The 22,585-nt window shown below is 50.8% G+C and overlaps 2 protein-coding genes across 7 annotated transcripts; both read left to right on the top strand.

Moving 5' to 3' along the window:
- The first annotated feature begins 2,261 nt into the window (after positions 1-2,261).
- Positions 2,262-6,465, top strand: ccdc80l2 (coiled-coil domain containing 80 like 2). Its single transcript, XM_023808331.2, has 7 exons — positions 2,262-3,686; positions 3,919-4,066; positions 4,154-4,287; positions 4,475-4,626; positions 4,777-4,880; positions 5,254-5,334; positions 5,450-6,465. The coding sequence occupies exons 1-7, from the start codon at positions 2,586-2,588 to the stop codon at positions 5,752-5,754; spliced, it is 2,025 nt and encodes a 674-aa protein (XP_023664099.2). The 5' UTR covers positions 2,262-2,585; the 3' UTR covers positions 5,755-6,465.
- A 2,776-nt stretch (positions 6,466-9,241) lies between these two features.
- On the top strand, positions 9,242-22,139 carry LOC111842255 (FYN-binding protein 1). 6 transcript variants are annotated; one of them, XM_023808675.2, is made up of 19 exons: positions 9,242-9,381; positions 13,096-14,035; positions 15,624-15,747; positions 15,922-15,959; positions 16,397-16,419; positions 16,775-16,821; positions 17,198-17,318; positions 17,431-17,590; positions 17,673-17,799; positions 17,898-17,917; positions 18,126-18,177; positions 18,352-18,447; positions 18,965-19,005; positions 19,380-19,428; positions 19,556-19,646; positions 19,786-19,948; positions 20,165-20,198; positions 20,379-20,410; positions 21,088-22,139. In XM_023808675.2, exons 1-19 carry the CDS (start codon positions 9,295-9,297, stop codon positions 21,108-21,110), a joined length of 2,268 nt encoding a protein of 755 aa, XP_023664443.2. In that variant the 5' UTR covers positions 9,242-9,294; the 3' UTR covers positions 21,111-22,139. The 6 variants fall into 6 exon arrangements, 5 of the variants coding, with proteins under 5 accessions (XP_023664443.2, XP_023664442.2, XP_023664446.2 ...); XM_023808674.2 differs by having other exon boundaries at positions 18,105-18,177; XM_023808677.2 differs by lacking the exon at positions 9,242-9,381 and adding an exon at positions 12,830-12,939 and having other exon boundaries at positions 18,105-18,177.
- Positions 22,140-22,585: the final 446 nt, after the last annotated feature.

Genomic DNA, 22,585 nt, shown 5'->3' with positions numbered 1-22,585 from the left:
CCGGCACTCTCATAGAGTGTCCATGCTAACAGTGAACCATGTGGTCAGGGGAAAGTGGGGGGGGGGGGGTGCCGCTTTGGTCAGTGGTGAATCTGTGCCCTCAGTAGGACACCTGGCCCCTGCAGGCAGGTCAAAGGTCACGGAGAGTATGCTGCAGGTGCAGGGTTATCCACTCGACCCGACATGCAAACGTCACGTGTCCGGTGTGTGGCCAAAAGGGAAGACAACACGCATACCTCTGACGGTCTAATCACCACCTCTCCTTGTTCTCTGCCCTGGCACTGAATAAGCAGGGGTTGATGGGAAGGGTCTGGGCCCTTACATCTGCAGAATAAAGGGCCGGGTGGAATGACAGGTTTTATGGAGGCAGATTGGGGTGATTTTAGCTCCAGCTGAGAGGGCAGTGAGGGTAAATGTGCCAGGTGAGCCTGTTCTTGGTGACTCGGCACTTTCAGGGTAACCCTGAGCTGGATATGAACCCCAAAGATGGCTCTGAGGAATGTGCTTGGAGATCCATCCCAGAGGGACAGAGAGCTGGACGGCCTGGCCGCTCTGCCTTGGGGCATTCAGCTGGCCTCCCTACACGTCAGCCTGCTGCTCTGGTGACCTTTACTCCTACTGTAGTTGCCCATCAGTATCCACCCCTGGGCCATGCAGGGGCACTATAATGTTCCCTTGTGGGAGGGGGGGAGAGGATCCCCTGGAGCTCTTTCTGCTTTTTGCAGGTGCCCACACTGGGCAGCCACCCAGGGAGCTGGGGGGTTAAGGGTCTCGCTCAAGGAGCCACAGGTGTGCTAAGGCTGGGCTTGAACCAGCAACCATCTGACCACAGGTACGGAGGCTTAGCCCACTGAGCCACACAGTGGAACGAGCCCCTGGAGCTCAGGACAGATTTGCAGGCAGGCTGACGGGGGCCTGGCCACCTGGGCATACTGTTCCTCTCACGGAGCCCCTGCAGGGATGGGGGGCAGCCCCTCCCATCTGCTGTCTATTAGCTAGCTGACACCTTTCGCCCGGAGCGGCTGTGCAGCGTGGGGTACATACCAGGGCTGTGCAGAGACTTTTCCAGGGGCAGGTGCTCCACTGGGGAGGGGTTGGGGGGGAGGCTCTCCGAAAATCAAAACAAAGTTTGTACTAAATCACTGCTGGAAAAGGGGCACTCAGGACCTCAACTTCACATCCTCGGTCTCACGGTCTCAGGCCAATAGGGAGCAGAAGCTCAGGCTCCCTCACACGTCCCTGGTCCATACCCCTTATTCCCTGCCATTTCGGGTCATGTGCCCCCCCCCCCCCCCCCAGTCTGACGCCTCTGTGGGTTTCCCCCACCTTGCAGCTTTCATGTTTCCCCCCGAGCCTCCCCACGTGTTCCCGCTTATGGCTCCTCCTCCTGGAATGCGGGCCGAGTGCAGCTGTGCGGTCTAGTCCGGACCACATGTGCCACGTTCTGCAGAACCCCCTCCCTCTGTTTTAGAAGCTGTAGCACAGACAAGCTCATGTGAAGCCCTACAGCAGCTACACCGCCACGGTGGCTGCCTATGACCTGGGTGGACTGGTCCTGCTTGTACATAGAGCCTCTTCCAGTTTATCACCTGTTCCTGCTACTGCACGCAGAGTGATGTGTGTGTTGAGCAAAGCGTGTGTTGAGTGCATCCAAGCCAGAGCTAAGTGTCTGTCCTCCAAGGCACCACCCCTCTCAGTCACACACAGCGGGTGAAACAGGAAACAGCAGGGAAGCCACCCTGCCTTAAGGTGCAGATCCTAACCACGCTCGACGGTGGCATGGTGAGACAGGCCTGGGCCATGGCATGAAATCTGTGTCTAATCACACCGGTACACAGGCCCCCTCTCCCCCCACCCTCTGCCCACGCCTCCTGCTCAGAGCGAGCTTACAGATGTGAGCACCTCAGCTAGGTGATGTTCCAAACATTGGTGAGAGCACCCAGATTAAACTGGAGTATAAATTAGTAAACATGAGCACATTGAGTGTTGTTGGTGAGCCTGTGGGGGGGGGGGGGTGGCAGCAGGGGAGGATTGCGAATTGGTGGTCTCACGGTCTCAGCCGGCCAAGTGACGGAATCTTTGCTGCGGATCCTCTCAGCCATTCCTCACCGCGTTCCCGCAAGGAGCTGGACAGGAGTGCAGCCAAATGGACGCCTTTAAAGAGGCCTTTGGTGTAACAAGGGGTGGGCCCAAGACCCCCCACCCCGTGAAGCCAGTCTCCAGATGTGTCTCCAGATGTATTTACCTTCAGCCATGTTTCTCCATGCTTCCCAATAAGGGAAAACTCTCTCTGTGTCTCAGTTTTATTCCTCTCAATCATCTTTCATTTCAAGGTTATCTATGAAATTCTCGCTGCATGTTCAATGCTGTAACATGTTAACACATGTCTTTTGGTCCTGTCTCTTTATGATCCTCCAATGAGGGAGAGTGGTATAGAGTTTCAGCCCCCCCTCGCTCCAGCCCTTGGTTGCAGTCTCTCATCAGATAGCGGTTGGACTCAGTGCTGGCATGCCAGAACCTTCTGTAGATCCTCCCTCCCTTATCCTCCTGATCCTCTTTGGAATTCGTCCTGAACTCCCGGTCCGATGAGCCCCTCACCGCAGACCCTCTTCCTACTCCTGCTCTGGACACATGGCCCAGTTCTATCTGCAGTCCGGCATGGGCTGCCCATCCAGGAAGATCGACTTCCTAGTGAAGTGGCGGGCCCGGCGCCCAGCCTGTCTCCCGAGCTGGCCTTCCTAGTGGACGCGGTGGGTCAGAACCGCCTGTGGCTGATTGTAGCCCCTTCGCGCTCAGACTCCTATTTGCGTATGATGGAGCAGCAGATCCAGGACATGGAGGCGGAGGGCCTGAACTGCCGTCTGGCGGCCAGGGACACAGTCATCCTCACCATCATCCAGAACGCCATGATGGAGGGCACCCTGCGCCGCCACAGCTCCCAGGGCACCTCCACCGAGGAGACTTTGGATCCAGAGACGGTCAGCAGGCTTCTCCACCACCTGCAGGTCCCAGAGCAGACCTTCTGCATGGTCATCCTGAAGAAGAGCCTGCAGGAGAGCGTCCGGTTCCCCTACCCAGTGAGGGTGCAGGCCGTGCTGGAGGCCATCGACCAAATGCCCCTGCGCAAGCTGGAGCGCCTCACTGGCAAGGCGCCTCCGGTCAAGTGCAAGGTCTCCAAGAAAAAGGGGCAACTGAAGAAGAAGGTGCAGGGTCGGGGCTTCAGCGCCCTCCGGGGGAGAAATCTCACCGTGGTGGCTAGACAGCGCAAACCCCTGGACAGGAAATCTGCCCTGAGGAGCAAGGTACAGGACATCCTCAGAGGCCAGTCCCGGTTTGTGATCCGCAAGGGCTCCCCCCGGCCCAAAGTCCTGCCTGGCCCCACCCAGCAGCCGGTCGGCGAGACAGCCACCCGCAAGGACAGTGCCCCCTGGCGTTCGGAGGGCAATATGAATGGCAACAACCAGGGAGGTAAAGGGGCTCAGAAGAGAGATGGGGTGAACTCTGCGGAGCGTTCTGGGACAGAAAGAAGTTCTGCAAAGTCCACAAAAAAAGGCAAAGGAAAGAAGGAGAGGAAGAAGAAGAAAGAAAAGGGAAGAGGGAGAAAATTAGAGCAGAATGCAACAGAGAAAGAAAGAAAAGTGCTGAGGGCATATTTGGAGAAACACAGAGAGAGAAGGCGGCTTCTGGTGAGTTCATGCTCCTCCTCCACACCGCCCGGCCAACCACAAACACGTGAAACAGAAAGGCAGACTTAGCCGCTCGCTTGCTGTGTTCTGTTTAAGCTGGCTGGGCTAATAATCATACCCATGTGACTGTTTTACTGAGACCATACCAGTTTGTATATGAGCTTTAATGGCAGGGCAGCTCTTTAAGCACCACGCCCCCTACTGGCTATACTGGATATGTGGCTCTCTCCAGGTGATCGGTGCCCCCAGTAAAGAGGCTCCACAGTACATCCAGCAGAGGTCAGAGACTGAGAAGCATGGCTGTGAGCTGGGTCTGAGGAATGTATCCGTGGTAACGGTCCTGGGTGATGCCACTGTGTCCCTGCAGCACTGTATTCCCGGTATGCCTGACTCCCTCACACTGGCTGCTGACTGGCGTGCTTTCAGTTAAATGTTCTGCTGAAGGCTGCCCTGTGTGTTCATCGCAGAGGCGGAGTCCTGTCAACAGCAGGCCTCTGAGGAATCCACCAATCAGGAGCTTATCTCGCAGCTGCGCGGGGAGTACGCCTTGCTGCCGGAGACCTTCCACGTGGTGCTAACTGACTATGACCTCAAGCCAATGGTAGGTTCCTCTCTGCTTCCCCGATTCTGTCTTTCCCCAGGTTCTATTCAGTATTATTTGACAAACTCGTGACGGCAGTTAGACCTGTGAGAATCAGACTGCGCAGCTCCAAGTTCAGTCACGCTTAAGCATGACGCTGGTCCACTGTATCCCTTCTGTCTACTAAAGTTCTCCAACCACCTTACAGAAGGGTTTTGACAGCCCGGTGACCGGGACCGTCCTGATGGACCACGTGGATGCCCTCCCGTCAAGACAGGCTGAGCTGGGCAGGGGCAGGACGGCCTACAGGTCCTGCCCCCGCTCCCAGGACCAGGACGAAAGTGACAAGTCTTTGCTGAGGTGATTTTGGTTTGGGAGCGGGATCAGGACACCTTAAGTCCTTCACACACTGGAAGACACTGAGCTCTCAGTCACAAGTCCAGTTACCGTCAAGGCCTGTCATCCTGCTTAACGAGCTCACTAAGGCTTGATGATTTGTGTGGCCCCCAGGTTTGTGTCTAAGAGGAGGCTTCTGATCATCTCTGCCCCCTCAGAGGATGACTACTCATTCCAGCAGCAGCTGCAGGCCCTGGACGGACAGGCCTGCCCTCTGGGTACGAGACCCTGACTTGACGTGCAGCATGCTCGCATTTCTGCGCTGAGTTGCCATGCCCAGCAAAATATGGCACGTCTGACCACAAAATCTCTAATTTGTTACTAAAAAAAAACTATGTCACACATTTAAACTGAAGTTAAAACACTTTACAAAATCTAAGACCATTAAAATTGTCACGGGCATATTGTCAGTTTCGAGGCTATCATCTGATATCGTTTTTCTTTTATCTCGAGAAGTTTAGCGATCTGGTGGGGAGATGTTTAGTCCGGAGAATCTCAGGATCATGTGGCTTTTACTCTAATGTTCCACAGTAATCTTCCACCACCACCAAGCAGAGCTCTGCTGCAGTGACGTGTCTTTCTTTTGCTCAGGAATACGGCATTTTGCGTTGCTAAAGCTGGTTGGTGAAGGACCCTCAGCTTCTGGCTTTGTGGAGCTCTTTCCACTAAACGGTGAGCCATCCATGTGTCAGAGACACCCACTTTTGCTCCCTCACGCCTATGCAAGCGGTTGCACTCTCTGCAGCTGCAACATCACGGGATGCCCCCTGTCTGTCTCCCTCCCCAGGGAAAAGCCAGACGGAGGTGGAGCGGCTCTCCACGGATTCGGTGAACGGGCTTCGCGAACAGCTGAAAATCAGCCGGGACTACTTCAGCATGGCAGTGGTGGGCAAAGGCGGTGATGTGAGCGCTTGGTTTCCCACCCCTATGTGGTCGATGGCCAGCATCTATGACCTTGTGGACTCTACAGAGTTGCGACAGCAGGAACAGAAACTGCAAGTCACCCTGGGAATCGTGTGCCCAGAAGATAATGGTGGCAGAACTGAGGACATCGGTGAAGAGAACTACCTCTACAGCAGGTCAGAAGACTGAGGGTGCACCAGTGACTCAGAAGGAGTCTCTCCACTCATCACCAAAGCCACCCAGAGCTATAACTTGGAGAAGGTTTGATGGATGATCAACAGCAAGCAAAGTAGTTAACAACTTAGATTTGGGATCAATGGGTAGGGAGTGAAATCCTACTCAGAGTTTGTAAGAGGTACTTAACCTCACCTGCTAAGTACAAAATCCAGATTTACAGTGGAAAGTCACTGAAAGTGTCACTTTGGATGAAAATGCTGTGTAAATATCATTTGCGGAAATGTGAGACTGAGCTGTAGTTATGGTGGGTCGTTAAGGGTGAGATTTACTGGCAGTGTGATTCTGCTGTCCAACCGAATACTTCCTCTGTGTTATTCATTCATTTGAAGCTGTCGGTAGTTTACCGTCAGGGTCAAACAAAGCTTATTCCCCTGAGAATAGTTCCACATCCTTAGAACCTTTTTGCTGTAATTCACATCAGTTTGTTTTCTTCTAAACATGTTATGGTATAGTTAACTAGTTTGTGTACATAAACAAAGTAAGCAGAGTGAATATAGTAAATCATATAACCGTTCATTAAGCTTAAAACATTATATGCAAAGATAATCAAGATTGTATGAACACGAGCATGTCTCCAGATGAATATTGGGCTGAGTGGGTCTGTCCTCACACACAGCATGGAGATGCTGCCCGGCTGCCCCCCCATCCCCCCCCCGCCACAGGCTGGCCACCTGTCCTCATTTCATTAGATTGTAAAAAGTCTGAGATTTTACACTCATCTGTCTCTATTTGTGTATGTCGGTGAGAAACAGCTAAATAAATTAAAGACTTGGCCAGCCCATCCTGTTGGCTCCGCCTACACTGCCCCCCACCCCAATGAACCTTCCCCCATTGCTGGGGTACTCAGGCTGAGACCATGTCCCTGTTGTTTAGCCTTGTACATACACACAGGCAGCTACACACACAGGTTTGTATTCATATCTTTGTGGGGACTTATTTCCACCTTAACCCCTACCCAACCATAACCTTATCCATATGTAACCAAACGAAATACGAGACTTTTGACATTTTTAGTTTTTTGATTGCATCCACAGGTCTTTGCAGGGACCTGAAAAATGGTCAGTCAAAATAACAGTTTTTAAATCACATTTTGGGGTACATTTGGTCCCCACAATGTAATATAAACATATTCCGCACACACACACACACACATAAAGGGAATTCCCTACACTTTGCATGTTTGCCTTTGTTGTGGCTCCTCCCCTCCTGGCTGCACAAGAGTGGTCAATGTCATGCCAAGTTCCTGCTTGTGATTTTCCTGCTATGTAAATGCGCCCCTGCCCACGGTGGGGCACTGACATGCACACTGCGGCTAAGGGCCGCCCAGCTGGGTCTGACATCCAGGAGCTCCTCCCTCAGGTCATGTACAGACTCTTTCACCCCTAAATAGGAGTAGTGTGGGTATTTGATTTTTATAAGAGAGAGAGTACTACATTTGAGTAGAGTGAGAATTCAAGGGCTCTCATTTTCTGCTCAGATCGGATTTTTTGTTTGCCTGTTCACATTACTCTTTTTAATGTGGGCAATATCAGATTACAATGTGAACGGTTCACTATACTGAACTGGCGCGCGTGCGCACAAAACAACAAAGACGCAATGACGCGCATGCGCAAAAACAAAGACGTCACTATTGATTGGAAAACTGCCTGGTTACGATATGAGCCTTCCAGTTTTGCTTGAATATTTTTCTCGTACACACTCATAATAAACAATGAGTTTGTAAATGTTTGTTGAATAAACACAACATTTATAAAATCATAAACACCAATCATAAAGACCAAGCCTATATCTAATTAATTAAATTAATGAATCTAGGCAGCTAATTAAACCCTCACATTACAGTATAGACTAAGTGAAGTTGATTCAAAGCTTTAATATGACATGCATAGCCTGCTTACATGCAGTGGAAAACTAATGACTGGTTCTCCACATATACACACATATACACTTACCACACAGACTTAATAAAAAAAAATCTTGCTAAAATAATAAAAGAACACTATAATTCAGCATGTGCACTAAAACATACGTACGTACAAATTAAGACGCTGTCTAAAAGACGATCTATATCTAATTTAAACTAGACATGGAGCAGACAGTGCGCAACGCTTTCCATCCATCCATCCATCCATTGTCCAACCCGCTTATCCTACTGGGTCGCGGGGGGTCCGCAGCCTATCCCGGAAGCAACGGGCACGGGCCAGCTCGAACGCAGGTCCCAGAGGTACGAGGCAACAGTGCTAACCACTGCACCACCATGCCGCCCCCGCAACACTTTCATGCTGCTATGTTTTATGTACTGCAAGTGTGTGAGCACGTCTCATTAGGAAGGTATATACAGTGTAATATATTATAAATACCTGCTTAACTCCTGCTGTTATTAGTACCGCGGGTGTGTTTTGGATCATGTTGGAAGGCGTGCCACTGCCAGAGCTTTTAGCCAATGACACGTCAATAAGCAGCACGCACAGGGTAGTGCTGTGTCGGGATGCGTTCAGGGGCACTCGGAAATTACAGTTTTCCGCTCAAATCTTTGCCCGATCTCCTCATTGGTATATTTTAATGTTTGCCATTTCCTGCGGGGTGGCACTGGGGGTGGCAAGGGCTCTGTTGGGGGTGGCAATTAATTACCCCTGCCACCCCTTTGGCTCCGCCCCTGCGTAAAAGTCGCATGAATTCCGATTTCGCTGTTCAGACTGAGCTCGCATTGCAAAAAAATCAGACCTGTATCCGATTTATGACCACGTATTGAAGTGGCCCAAACCGGAATTGAAAAATCGGATTACATTTGACTTGTGCTGTTCACATGGTCATGAAAAAATGCGATCTGAGTGACATATGAGCAAAAAAAAATCGAATTTGGGCCACATTTGTCCTGCAATGTGAACGTGGCCAAACAGATTCAGTACTGCATTCAAGTACTTCATCACACTGAATACTGCATTTGAGCACAGCAAATACAGAGTAGTGAGAGTACTCCGTTCTACAAGAGTGAGTACTCTGTTTTATGAGACCAGTATTGATTTTGAGCGCAGCTAATGCTATGAGAGAGAAGTATAAGTACTCTGTCCCGCAGCAGCTGCAGCATATTCAGTCTCACACAGCCGCTGCAGTTGTTTCACACGCGGGTTCTGCACTGTGCGGGACAATGCGCGCTGAGCTTTGTCCCTAAGCTGAGTACGAGTAGCTAGCTTGCTGCCTCAGTCTGTACTCAGCCCCTGCTGTTTATCGCCAAGCTGTTAATGTAACACTATTCTGAGAGCAGCAGATCTAGAGATTGCGACTGTGCCTCTCACTCACATATGTGTGCATGCAGATGTTCAACTCAGTGTTGACCGGGACATTCTCCCACCACCAGCCCCCCACCCCTCTCACCCCGTTCAGGGGGTGGGAACAGACTTTGCAAGAAATAGGCAAATCGTGATGGTGATGAAGAAAGACAGCTTCCTGCGATGAGAGTCAGGTCCGTCTGACGCGACAAGGGGGAAGTGGATGTGTCACATCACAGAGGCAGCACGCACGCACACAGGCACACAAGTGCACACTCACGCCAGGCTGCTGGGGACTTCACTAGACATGGTGAGTACGCTGCCGCCTGCCACCGCTCTGCGCTCGCTCTGTTGTGACAAGCCAGCGGCCGCCCCTCCAGAACGGGATGTCACTATGCATTAGCGCCGGTGAGCTGACATGTGGATGTGGCTGGTGACAGTGCCAAGGAACCTGAGAGTAGCGAGAGAGTAGCTGTTGTCTCTCTGCTGAAGGGGGACGTGGAAAGAACGAACCCGCTGGCTTGAATTTAAACATCTCAGAGTCTGGACTTCAAATGAGCTACATGGCTGACTTTGCGGCTGGATTGTGAAAGACAAGCTGTTTTCACCCTGCAGAGAAATGCAGTTCCTCTTTGCTACTTTTCATTTAGATTTGCCATTTTCCCTCCTCTGTTTTCTCATCCATGTCTCAGTTTTCCTGGACGCTTTAAGCCCGGGGCAAATCCAGCATCCAATTAGAGCAAGCCTCTCGTGGATCCAGTGTCGTTTCTAATCATGAGTGGTTGTTCCAGGCATGGTGAGCTGGGACGGGTCGGCAGTGGGACCCCTATACGGGGTGTGCTCTTGCACGAGGAGGTCAGCTGACTGCTCGGGGAGGACGGGTCCCTGGGTGGTGCTGCTGGCAGGTCTCGATAGCAATAAAACACCGACGGCTCCGTGATCCAAAATGCCTGCCAAGTGTAGGACCTCGGCTGCAGTAAAACTCTCATTTTGTTAACCAGTGCTTTAAGCAGTCTCCAGTTATTAATTTAGGGTTTTTTTCAGGAAGCTGCTTGTGTTGAGTGTGGGGGGCTGTTTATATGATGGAGTGTTGCTCTCTAAGACCACATAACCACAGCTATCTGCTAACAAAAAGGCTTTTGTAGTATTTTTGACATGAGCTCACACTGTAGTTGTCACACAGGAACCATCCGGTCCTCGAGCTGCGGGCATGTCTTACATAGCATGTCAAGCTACAGTAGTGTCCATGTCCAAACCTGTCTGTATATAGCCAAGTCTATGAGGAACTGCAAGACTCATTAAACCTGGACGTTCATGTATCAGCCATGTTACCTTGATAATCGCCGCAGAGATAATCAGGAGCTGGGTGTAGGTGTGATACCAGAGGTGGATTTTCAGCATCAAGTGTCCATTTGTTTGGGGAAGGGGGGGCATTGGCTTGTGGCTGGGATGGGGACAGCTGTCAGCAGCTGCCGCTGGCACTGGATCAGGCGGGGATCCCAGTGATCTGCTCAGTATAGGATTGGGATGATCCTTTAGGGGTCTCTGTAACACAGAACAGTCACCACAGAGGCATCTTCAGAGAGTCACCATGTTTAGTCTGTCGACGTATGAAGCTCTGGCCACTACACGCCCATCCATGTGCTTTAAGCTGGCCTGACAAGGACGCACTGCGATACTTGGCCTTTTTGTGATAGGGAACAGTGTTGCAGTGAAATCCTTCATTTTCCAGAAGAAGTTCGAGTCTTTCATCCAGGTTGAGATGCTGCAAGCAGAGTGATTGTAACCGGCTCTGGTCTTCAAGGACCAAGCAAATTATTTCCATAACACCCTTAACATCATTTGCATGAACCCAGCAGATGCAAAGTCACTGCCAAAGTACAACATGTGACCCCTTTTCCAGTCACTGATCGACGGATTCGTGTTCTCCCTGTCTGATTCCGTGAGCTGCAGACAGGACAGTATGTTTGTTTAATGCTGTGTGCTGTACTCTCTCCCTGCACCATAATGGCTGGTGTACACCCCAGAGTCAGTGGTCAGATGCACCATTCACACATGCTCTGTCATTGCTTGTAAGCTCAGTTTTTCACGTCAGGGAATCGTAGGGCATTACCCAATGCGGCTGATCTTTGCGATAAATGGGGTCCCTGAGACGTAACTCATTAACCACGTGATATAAATGAAGGAACAAAAGGAGTTGACATAGTGATTAAATACTCATGAGGGAATTAACTACCTGTACAAACAGAAGATCTGCGGAGAGCTGTGTGGAAGTCCCACCAGTGTCTCCTCTGCTGAACTTTTCTCCTTTTTTCAGTCACAGACAGATGACAGTGGGTGGGGGGGGGGGGGTCAATTGTCAATCTGTACAAACAGCAAAAAGACACCAGCAGGGGTGATTGTAGCTATTGAAAAGATCAGGGGTTCAGTCAAATTTACCCGGGGCTTGACTTTTTTTTTTTTGAAGGGAGATTGGCATCAGGGCTAAAATACTTGGGGCTGTATCCATAACTGGATAGGCTAACCAGGCCTTTCTAAACTGAAATGCTTCTGTGTATTTGCTTAGCAGACAACGTCACTGAAGTTTGCTGTTTGTCTAACCTGCTCCCTCGCAGGCCTTGACCGCCTCAGGACAGGGACACCTTGCATCATGAAGTGTCTTTCTGTGCTGAGTACATCCCGGAACACTGGCATGCAGTGCCACTGTGTCCCATGTGATACGGAGCTGCAGGCGACTCGTCTTTGCTGCATGATTTCTTGATCTGCAATCTGCTGTGGCGATTTCTGATCCGTGTGTGTTGTTTCGTAATTCACTATGTGGATTTGTGGCCCTTAATTCATGACCCACGATTCCTATTCGTGATCCAGGGCGATCCAGTGCGTTCAGATCAGAGCTGTTAAGCTATGGCGGAGCAGGGAAAGTACAGCGTTGAGAAATCCCTCACATGCTGTAATTTCCTCCCTTCTCACCCTCGCTGTTATATTGCAGCTCTCTGTCACACCTCCTCTCAGCCCCCCCCCCCCCCCAGCAGTCTCTGAAGGCGTGTCTCTGGCGAGCCTCACTCTGCCAGTCTTGGTCGACCCCAAGCAATTCCACAGCGCTGAATATCATTTGGTCCACTCAAGAAAATTTGCATCTGGTCACATGAGTGGCAAGGGGAAGCCAGCTGTCACGGATATGTCCCTCCATGACAGGCCAGTCCCCGGTCAGGCAAGGTAACAGGAAGGACTGTGGCTAATGAACATGGGTGACGGCAGTGTGACATCACAGAGGCTGATGGCCATGTCAGCCCTCACCCCCCAAGCTGCCCACCCCCAAACCCACGAAGGATTAGACGGGTAGTAACTTCTTCCTTTCTGTCCTTGTGCCATTCTGAGCGACTGCCTCTGCCTGCAGGCTCATACACTCTCCGCATGCTGGGGGGGGGTATACCGCCCCCACCCCTTCACCTGTCCCCGCGTACTTGCTCGCCTCCGAGTGGCATGTTTTCTGGTGGCCCTGTCATGTTTATTTTTAGAGAATGTTTCAAAAGCCCTATCTTTTCCTGAGCTCATGCGCTAAAGCAGCTTCCTCCTTGTCTGTCAGCCCATAGCTGGGCAGCCTTTATCTCCCCCCCCCCCCCCCGGCCCCATATTATCAGTACAGGAAGACGTGCATGCAGACACCCCCCACACAGTCGGTGTCCATTGTACCATACATCACTTCCTGTTTAGATCAATTCCATTATATTATTCTTGCTCTTCCTGTGTAGCACTGATGTGCCAGTGACAAGCTAGGCGACGGACATCAGAACTGGGTGCAGAGTGTGTATTGACAGTTAGCCTTCGTAGATTAGTGTTGCGCTTCTGTCTTCTCCACAGAGTTAAGGTGAGCCCTTTTCAAATGTCTTTCCCCTCTCCTGGCAAATCTCCTGTTTCTGAAAGGCTGGGGGACTCCATCTTTGAGGAGTAACCGACCAGGTTACCTGGAGGATTGTTCTCGAATGTTGCTCTGGCTTCCTCTCAGCCTGTTGTGTGTCTGCAGGAGACCAAGCCGGACGTGAAGGCCATCATGGCACGCTTCAACGCACCCAACAATGGTTCCACGGAGGCAGCGACGGGGGGGCATCCCACGCTACACCATACCTTCTCCTCAGGAGGGTCCAGCCAGCCTAAGAGGACAGCGCTAGAAAGCACCCTGTCGGGGAACACGACTGGCCTGAAGACCAACGTCAGGAGGAACACAGACTCCTCCCAGAGCACCCCGGAAACACACGAGTTCCCCCGATCCAAAGTGCCACCGGCCAAGCCTGGAGGGGGCTCGGAGGACGGGAAGCCCACCTTCCCCAAGCCCCACACCTTCAAGCCCAAGACCTCAGAGACGGCTACAGATGGTGAACCCAAACCCCCCCTACCCAAACCGATTTCACTGAAGCCAGTGCTCACTGCCACCCTGTCCGACCCCAAGATGTCCACCCCCAAACATCCCTCTGTCATGACCAAGCCCCCCTGGAAGGATAGTGCCAAGCCTGAGGACAGCAGCAGCAGTGGCCCGGTTGCAGCCAAGCCGCTGCCCGCCAACAAGCCCAAGAGCACCTTAGGGGTTTTGCGCTCACAGGCGGAAGACACGTCAACACCAGACTCGGGCTCCAAGCCCCACCCGTTGTCTAACCTGAAACCCACAGGCTTTCGGGCCGCCCAGAGCGCCTTCAACAAGGAGAACACCGAGGAAGCGCCCCGTGAAGGGCCCAGACCCCAGAGCTCCAACGATGCAGCGGGACCCAAGTCACCAGCCGCCAAGAAGCCCAGTTTTGTGAGGAAGACCCAGGCCCAAGCCTCACAAAAAGAGAACAGTGACCCCAATGCACCAAAGAAGAACCCCCTTCCCAACATTTTTGCTCTGGGGACCCCCCCGGCCAAGCCAAACAGACCGCCAAAAATCAGCCTGGAGAAGTTCAAGAAGGCTGGCGAACCCAGTAGTGAAGGTAAGGTGTGTGTGGGCCAGCCTGTGGCCGTGCAGAGACGCCGCCGTCTGCTGAGGTAAAGAGGCGAGCCACTGTCTGCTCAGAATACTGGGACACTTGCTAAATCACAGCTTTTACCTGTTAGCCGACAGCCATGGGGGGCAGGGGCCCCCGGTCCTCTATATGCGAGATGCTGTGAAAAAGTAGAATGTTTGTTTAAGCCAGTTTCTCCCAATTTGGTCCCATCAGGAGCCAGTAGGGAGCCAAAATGTGGCAGGGAGCTGGGAGGGAGCAAAAACGTGGACTGTCTGACAGGGAGCTGGGAGGGAGCAAAAACGTGGACTGTCTGACAGGGAGCTGGGAGGGAGCAAAAACGTGGACTGTCTGACAGGGAGCTGGGAGGGAGCAAAAACGTGGACTGTCTGACAGGGAGCTGGGAGGGAGCAAAAACGTGGACTGTCTGACAGGGAGCTGGGAGGGAGCAAAAACGTGGACTCCCTGCAGGTTCCCAAGGAGCGGGCTGGGTAACACTGGTTTAAGCAGAGTAGCCCTCAGATAAGGCCGGTCGAGCCGCTGTTCAAAGCTTGTAGCGATGACTGTCTAGTTCAAGACTTGACAAAAGTGAAATCAAAAGCAGACCTTGCTCATTATGACACTGGCGTTAGTCATGTAAACCAGTCACTCTGGTTATTATCTGCCCTGGAATCCTACTGATAAAACGTGTAGGTCTTCTCCCAAGCATGGCTATGCTCAGCTTTACTTCATGTGGACAAACTGCAAGGCAGCCAGCAGGCAGAGTGTGGCCAAGCGTGTGGTGAAGAAAAGCACCGATATAAAAGTCATACAGGCAGCCGCACAGACCAGAGCATGAAGGAGAAAGCGACTCCTGCAAGTTCTCACACCCATGCATACCCACATTGTCCACCCTGCCCCAAGACAATGTAGTTTTCCGTGGCTGCACAAGAGCCAATGTTTTTGGGCCTTGCAGGCTGTAGCTTCAGGGTACAGAGGGCTGTGCTGACAGGGCCCGTCCATGGGAAGGACCTCGGGGAAGATAAGCACACAAGCGGCCAGGCCTCTGTTCCTCTTCCCCTGCTCTACTTCCTCTGGCTCTCTTGTTTTCCGTTGCAGTCTCTGGGCTGTGCAGTTCCGCTTAACGTCAGGACAGGGTCCTTGCTGCAGCCTCTCTAAGGCTCAGGTGGCTAACCCCAGGCCGTGTACGCTCTGCCGCTGAAGTTCTGTAAAAAATAAGCAACCTGCAAATCGATGCAATGGTCAGACCCCACCAGTATCAGTGATGGGAATTTGTGAGAGCTTATAAAATGTGCATTATTAAAGTCAAGACTGAAAGGTTCTGAGGCAATGTTTACAGCAGGGACGTGAGCTCAGGTGGTCCCACATTCATACAGGGGTTACTCCGTTGTCATGTACACTGCTTACGGGTGAAAAAGTTCTCCATTCCTTCCAGAAGTTTCACTTGGTCTACACTTGACGACACAAGACCTTACTCAATTAGTGCTTTACACGACCAAGACACAATCTAACGATGAGGTAGAATCACACTGTGCGTGCACGAGGAGCTTAATCTTCTGTATATTTCTGCTAAAAGGTCCAGGCTTGAAGAAACCCGGAGGTCGTCCGCAGCCCCCAGCCTTTCACCCCAGCAGCAATGTTCCCCCACCAGTGCCCGCCCTATCGGCAGCCCCCAGCCTGCCCCCCCGCCCAGGAAATATGTGAGTAACCACACGCACAAGCAGAGACTTAAAAGCGTGTCACTATTTAAACCAAGATGGCACCATGATAGACATCTGCACATGAGAAAACATGTAGCGCATGTTCTGTGTAAAATTAACCTGCTGCAATGTCTCTCACTTCCTGTCTGTCTGTCTGTCTGTCTGTCCTGCCAGCCCCCAGTCAGAGCCAGATGAATATGACGACGTTGGAGGTAAGGCAGGGGTCTGTATGCCCGAGCAGATTAGGGAAGTGGGTACTTTGTACATCCATAGCCCTTCTACAAGAGTGATGTAGGATTTCTATGCCTAAGTGGACTGTGGGATAGGCCAAAATGAACACATGAATGAAAGCAGCATTTAAATAATGCTTTTCAAGACACCCAAAGCGATTTACAGAACCAATGGGGAGCCACATCAAATACCACCACTGTGCAGCACCCAGCTGGATGATGCAACAGCAGCTAAGGTTCACATTCTGCACCGTAGCTAAGGTGACGAAGGGCAGATTTGATGGGGCCAAAATGAGTCATTTTAGCCAGGGCATTGGGGAACCACCCCAGGAAGATTATAGAAGGAGAAATCCTTAGTCTGCAAGCTGTATCAATGCCCAAAAGAAGAGTGTCTCTCACATCATGCATCTCTCTTCCAGGTCACCCAAACCAAAAGCATGAGGTGAGGTATCAGGCAGTTGGATGGGGTCTGTCACAGGAAGGGCTGACGAGTCTCTCAGTGATGCCACCCGAGCTGAAGCCATCATTACCACTGACTGTTACTATTATTGCCTCAGCTTCACTATTCACTTCCGATGCTAAGTACTGTATAGCCACATGCATGACTTGGTATACTAATGGTTATAATATACAGGAATCCTTCCACTGGCCATTTTAGTTAGATTTGATTGGTTTGCATGGTGATCTATAAAGGAGCCTAAGGCTCCGCCCCTTTGCCGTTAGCCCAGCCACCTCTGATACAGCAGGGCGGCGCCGTCCACATTCCTGCCTCATGCCGTTCCCTCTCACGCACACAGGGTAGCGACAGCGACGAGGAGACCTACGAAGACCCCGACAACAGATGGTGAGACAGCCGTGTCGCTTAGGTGCTTCTGAGGAGCAGGGCGAGTTTCTATGATGTCATCAAGCGGCCATTAGCCCAGTGTCGGGTTAAACCTAGTAAAGTATGGGTATTTGACCCAATATCCATCCATCCATCGTCTAACTGTTTATCCTGGTCAGGGGCCTAGAATCTTACGCCAGATTCATTTTTATTTAATTGTTTTGTCACTTATGATTAGGAGTCAATTTTCAACGCATCATTATTAGTGTTATTCACTCATTTCATTTTTAATCAGACTGTTTTTAAATTTTAAACTTTGAGAAAGCCGTTAGTTTGGTCATTTGAAGGCTACTGACTTTATATACCACATGAAGGTGACCACTGAGCTCCTCCACAGGTCATCCGCGGAGGCGAAGGAGAAGAGGCAGGATAAGGAGGACAAAAGGAAGGTGGAGCTGGAGAAGAAGGAGCAGAAGGAGCGAGAGAAGAAAGAACAGGAGATGAGGAAGAAGTTCAAGGTGAGTCTCATGTGTGTGGGCCCTCCACGAGCCCCTCAGGGGACCCCTGGGAATCCCCCCAGGGCCGAGCGGCACTGCAGCTAAAGGGCTCCCCCCTATCCTTTCTGCACAGATTACAGGGCCTGTTAAAGTCATCCACAGGGGCAAGGCCAGAGTGGACTGCAAAGGTGGCAAGACGGACCTGAGTGTGAAGCAGGGCGACCCCATCGAGATCATCCGCATCACAGACAACCCCGAGGGCCGCTGGCTGGGCAGGACGCGGGAAGGCTCCTGTGAGCAGCTGGCTCCGCCCCCTCCTTCCTCCCTGCCTTCCTCTCCTTCCAACTCACCCTCTTCCTCCTTTCCTCACTGCAGATGGTTACATCAAGACCGAGTCAGTGGCGATCGACTTTGACACCCTGAAGCGCCAGGGAGAAGCGGTGACCGGCCAGGCCAACACGGACCAGGAGTTGTACGACGACGTGGGCAGCCAGGACTCCAGGTGGGTCTGGGGCTCCCCTGTGGACGGAAGTGGCTCTCGGGGTGTGGGCTGCCTCAGACATCCAGCAGTTTTAACATTAAACCCGTTCTTTATTTCAGGGTCGTAAGAGGTCCTGGAGGTAAGCTTCAGAAACACTTAAAATGTTTTGGATATAAAAAAAAATGAAAGCTAAACGTAAACATGTCCACAAGACCATAATAAATATGCCAGATCAAAATGGGGTCATTAGCAGAGCGGTGAAAAGACCACCAAAGGCCTTGAATAAAGTGAGACGTCCCTAAACCCCCCCGTCCGTGTTCTCACAGTGGTTCTGCCCCCGCCGCCAGGCGAGGACGGTGACATATACGACGACTTGGACGACCCAGATCTGAACGTCAGGTGAGGTCCTCGCACGGAGCAGCTGTGCCGCTGAGTACCGTGCACGTCCCCGTGTGTAGTCGTCGTTTTTTCACGCCTCTGTGTGCGTGTGCAGACGAGGCTGAGCGCTCATTCTTCAGCCTGTATCACTGTGGTGCCTAAGCCGTAACCCCCCCGCCCCACCCCCGACACCAGCCTACAGGAGTCCAAGATCTCACCCAAAGCCCGGAATCTCCTGAGTGTGTTCAAAGGCTGGGACGACTGGAGGAGAGGCACAGCCAGGAGTAACCAGTAATCCTCACCTTTGCTGGGCATACAACTGACCATTAATCAGCACGCTGTTTCCTCCAAATTCAGCTTCTGCCAAACGGACTCTAATTCATAACTGTTTTAACCGGACCCACTCCCACAGCCAGTGTGATTAACTGTGATTCCACAGGCTTGCCTCAAATTCTGCTGATTTTTCTAATCTTTGATTACTTCAGTGTTATGGGACATTTGATTGTGCTCCACTGTCAATCAGCTTCGGAAATCAAATTGCCCGCTGCTCTCTGCAGATGGTCCCCATATATATCTGTTACAGTGACTTCTTCCTGCCCCCTCGTTAACCTCAGAAACATGCTGCACACAGCATCTGCATGCGTGTTTGAATCCACGTTGCTTTCACAGCGCCATCAATCATCTTGCCCTCAAAATAGCCATGATGAAGATCCTTGGAATACTAACCTAATCTCTTCACCTGGCACTTTCTCTGCTGCATGCTGTGGCAGCTGCTTACCGTGGCTCTTTCTCCTTTGTGTGCTTCCAGAGTCCCACCCCCGCCTCAGTTCACTCCTGAAGAAAACGCAGGTGAGGCCTGGTGACCACGCCCACATGGACTGCTGCTGGAGATTTGGTTCCTGTCTGATGTGTAGAAATGGGCTTCCAGCCCAACTGGGGGATCCAGAGTAACTCATAATTAAAACAACCATCCATCCATCCATCCATCCATCTATCCGTCCATCCATCCATATATCCATTTTTGATACCTGCTTATTAATTCAGCAGAGTACAGAGCAAAATCTAGCAAGCGTTAGACCGGCACTGTGCGAGGGATGCTAGTCCACTTCAGGGCACTGGGACCCTTGATTAGTTCATTGTAGTCCACATGTGCCTCTCATTACTGATATTCAGAACCTGCTGATTCATTGTTGTGTATCATTTTGTCCCCACAAAAAACACAGCATCCTCTGTTGATGAGGTGTATGACGACGTGGACGCCCCCATCCCCGGGTGAGCCGACGCCATCGGGTCCTGCTCTTACCTTCTCAACAGCTCTGTTAAATATAAAATGCTGAAGCGGTTCTGCAGGTCTGAACCAGGCAGGGAGCCGCTGAGTCACTGCCCTCTCTTTCCTCAGCCACGCGGCCAAGCCCAAGGGCAAAGTGGAGGACCCGAAGAAGCAGAAGAAGTTTGAGAAGGAGGAGAAGGAATTTCGGAAGAAGTTCAAAGTGAGTTCTACCAAGCGTGACCTACTGCCCTCGGCTGTGTCCCCCTGAAACCTCACATCTTCTCGGTCCCTTGATTCTGCTTTTTACGGCCCCTGGAAACATTAACGTGACAAGGCAATTTGGTCTTTGCTGTTGGCAGTTTGAAGGAGAGATCCAGGTTCTTGACCACGTGACTGTTTTAACGTCACTCAGCGGGAAAAAGTGGGCGGCCAAAGAGCTGGTGCTTAAACCAGGGGAGACCCTGGATGTCATTGTGAAGGCTGTGGACGGCAAGCTGATCTGCAGGAATGAAGAGGGAAAATGTGAGTCTGAGTTAACTGCTGAGGTCTGAGGTGTTTTTGGAGGTATTACCTACCAGGGGGAAGGGGGATTAGAGAAGATCAGGCCAGTTTAAAATGTAAACTAAACAATGTTTAAAATGCAAACTAAACTAGGTATATAGTACTCCACTGTTACTATAAATCGGTTCCATGTTCATTTCTGAAATAACATACCGTGTTTCTCTCTTTGCTTTGCAGTCGGCTATGTGTCAACAAGCAATGTTGTTATGGAGTAAGTATTTCATCGAAAAGTCAAACATTAACATCAATACAAACATGCTGCTGTAGGTCAGACACAGAGGCCAGTCAGGTTCTCGAGCACCTGCTCATCCACATGGTGCACAGAAACATCACAGCGCTGCCCAAACACCACGACTGACATGACGAAATCTCTCCTCTCTTGCTTTCACAGGGATTCGGACATCTACGATGACATCGGAGATGGTATGCTCTCCGTATATATTTCAGTCCTCTATGGCAGTGTTTCCCAATCCGGTCCTCAGGGACCTGCAGACAGTCCATGTTTTTGCTTCCTCCCAGCTCCCGGTAGGGAGGGAGCAAAAATGTGGACTGTCTAGCTGGGAGGTGGGAAGAAGCAAAAATGCAGACCGTTTGTCGGTCCCCGAGCAGAGGTGATTCTAGGGACTCTGGGGGCCCTAGGCAAAAGAAATCCATGGGGCCCCCCAATTTCCCCTCCCCCAGCATGGTAAAATGTATTACCTTTATTTCAACGTGAAGTCCAAATGAACGATATCAACAAAGAGAAATGCAAGTCCTCTATTATCACCTTTGCGATAAACAGAATACACAGATAGTACATTGCAACAACAAATCTGCTCTATCTAATCAGCTGCCCTAAGGGGCCCCCTTAACGTTCAGGGACCCAGCCAGCCGCCTGTCTGTCCTGTCGCTACGCCTCTGTCCCTGAGGACTGGGTTGGGAAACAGTGCTCTACAGGAAAGCACAAGTATGGAATCTTACATGGACATTAATGGATAAAATGCTTGGCGAATCGAGCTGTTACTTTAAGAGCCCCTTAGCAGTGTGGCAATTTCCTTTGAAACACACTGTATGGTTTGTCTGGCTCGATCTTCTGATAGCTCTGCTTTGTTCTTTTGCAGATTGCATCTACGATAATGACTGAAGGGACACTGTCATCCTCTCGCTGTAAAGCGATGTGTGTTTTCTCCGTTTGTCTTTGTAATTGTATGTAAAGCTGACTGTGTTTACTGCATTACAAGAGGGGGGGGGGGGCGGTGAAAGGGGATCATGCTTCGGAAAGTCCTCATCAGCCATGTGACTGTTCCATCTGCGACTGGCTGATACAACAGAACACGGCCAGAAAAATGAACCAGCAAACCAAAATCTGTGCCCCACTAGCCTGGAAATGCTCCATTCTTTCCAAGAGCTTCCAATAGTTTGGTGCTGAAGAGATGAGGTTCAAAGTCATCAATGTTTTCCATAATACAAACCATCACTCATCCAATATCCAGCCCCAGCCAATATTTTTTTCTCAAAAGCTCCCATATGAGTCCCACATAGGCTCCCGAGCCAATGAGAAGACCCCCTGGATTTACTATAGACACCTCCTCCTCGCCTCCTTCTGCTGCACAAAGGACCTACACCCAGACTGGAGACCAGTCAGACACAAAGCCAGGTATTGGGGGGTTTGAGAACCTTGTAGAACAATCCTCAGCCGACACGAAGCCAGTGGCCAGACTGGGGGGCCAGCGGACTTTAAGAAAAATCTGCCTGTTTAAATTAAAAACCAGAATTCCTGCAGATTGAGTTGCATTTTCACTTTCTAAGCCCCTTTTTAGTTGTCCACCACTTCAGTGCAGATACTGAGAGACATGCACCCTGATCCAGTCCCTTTTTAACCGGGCCTCAGTGTACAAAACCGCTGCGTGTGTTCAGTGTGTGAATGTGCACCCTGTAATCGCATAGCTTGATGAATAAGCAGTATTTTATTTGTGTTTGTTTGCTTGTTCTTCTCCCTCATATGATAATATGTCTTTTTGGCCTTTCATAGATTTCTTTTTGGAATAACGTATATTTTGCTCACGATGAAAAAGGGAGAAATTTACTGCCTATGTTTTATATCTGCCTGTGTGATGTTCCCTGTATTTATGATCATTAAATTTGTCTTATCTCATTTGCAAACAATGAAACACTAACGACCTCAAAGGCTCATCTAGATCCTCCATATGAAATCAGATTTACTGCAGCTTCCTCTATCATTAACTTTGACTGCAGGTTAACTCGCAGCTGCACAGTTTAAACAAACCAGTGTTCATGTGGATGCCAGACACTTCCTCCTGTACATGGGCAAGGCCATTCCTCAGCATTACACCATACCCCAAACATGCAGCTCAACTGCAGTTTGATGGGTACACATTACAAAAAGAGAACAAAAACATCCAAGACCAAGAAAGTCCACTTTGTCAATACTTCCTGTTCACAAAACCTGACAGGCTCCTAAGAGTGTCTTGATGTTTTACAGCATGGTGCTGCTCGTCAGTGGGACTGGCAGTCAAAACAGGAACCACTTGCAGAGATTTTGCTCTGGACAAACTGTCCACGTTTGTGCTTTGTCTTTTCTGTCCTTTTTTTTTGTCT

Source organism: Paramormyrops kingsleyae, chromosome 7 (assembly GCF_048594095.1).
Source record: "Paramormyrops kingsleyae isolate MSU_618 chromosome 7, PKINGS_0.4, whole genome shotgun sequence".
NCBI classification, from domain to species: domain Eukaryota; kingdom Metazoa; phylum Chordata; class Actinopteri; order Osteoglossiformes; family Mormyridae; genus Paramormyrops; species Paramormyrops kingsleyae.
Note: the sequence above shows the minus strand (reverse complement) of the source record. Positions and strands in the feature narration are given on the sequence as shown.

Excerpts from the sequence above, each read along its gene's own strand:
- ccdc80l2 (XM_023808331.2), top strand. The coding sequence starts at position 2,586 with ATGAGCCCCTCACCGCAGACCCTCTTCCTACTCCTGCTCTGGACACAT. Across the intron at positions 3,687-3,918 it reads GAGAGAGAAGGCGGCTTCTG|GTGATCGGTGCCCCCAGTAA; the intron begins GTGAGTTCATGC and ends GGCTCTCTCCAG. Across the intron at positions 5,335-5,449 it reads GGAGCTCTTTCCACTAAACG|GGAAAAGCCAGACGGAGGTG; the intron begins GTGAGCCATCCA and ends CTCCCTCCCCAG.
- LOC111842255 (XM_023808674.2), top strand. The coding sequence starts at position 9,295 with ATGTGTCACATCACAGAGGCAGCACGCACGCACACAGGCACACAAGTG. Across the intron at positions 9,382-13,095 it reads TGGGGACTTCACTAGACATG|GAGACCAAGCCGGACGTGAA; the intron begins GTGAGTACGCTG and ends GTGTGTCTGCAG. Across the intron at positions 17,319-17,430 it reads AGATGAGGAAGAAGTTCAAG|ATTACAGGGCCTGTTAAAGT; the intron begins GTGAGTCTCATG and ends CTTTCTGCACAG.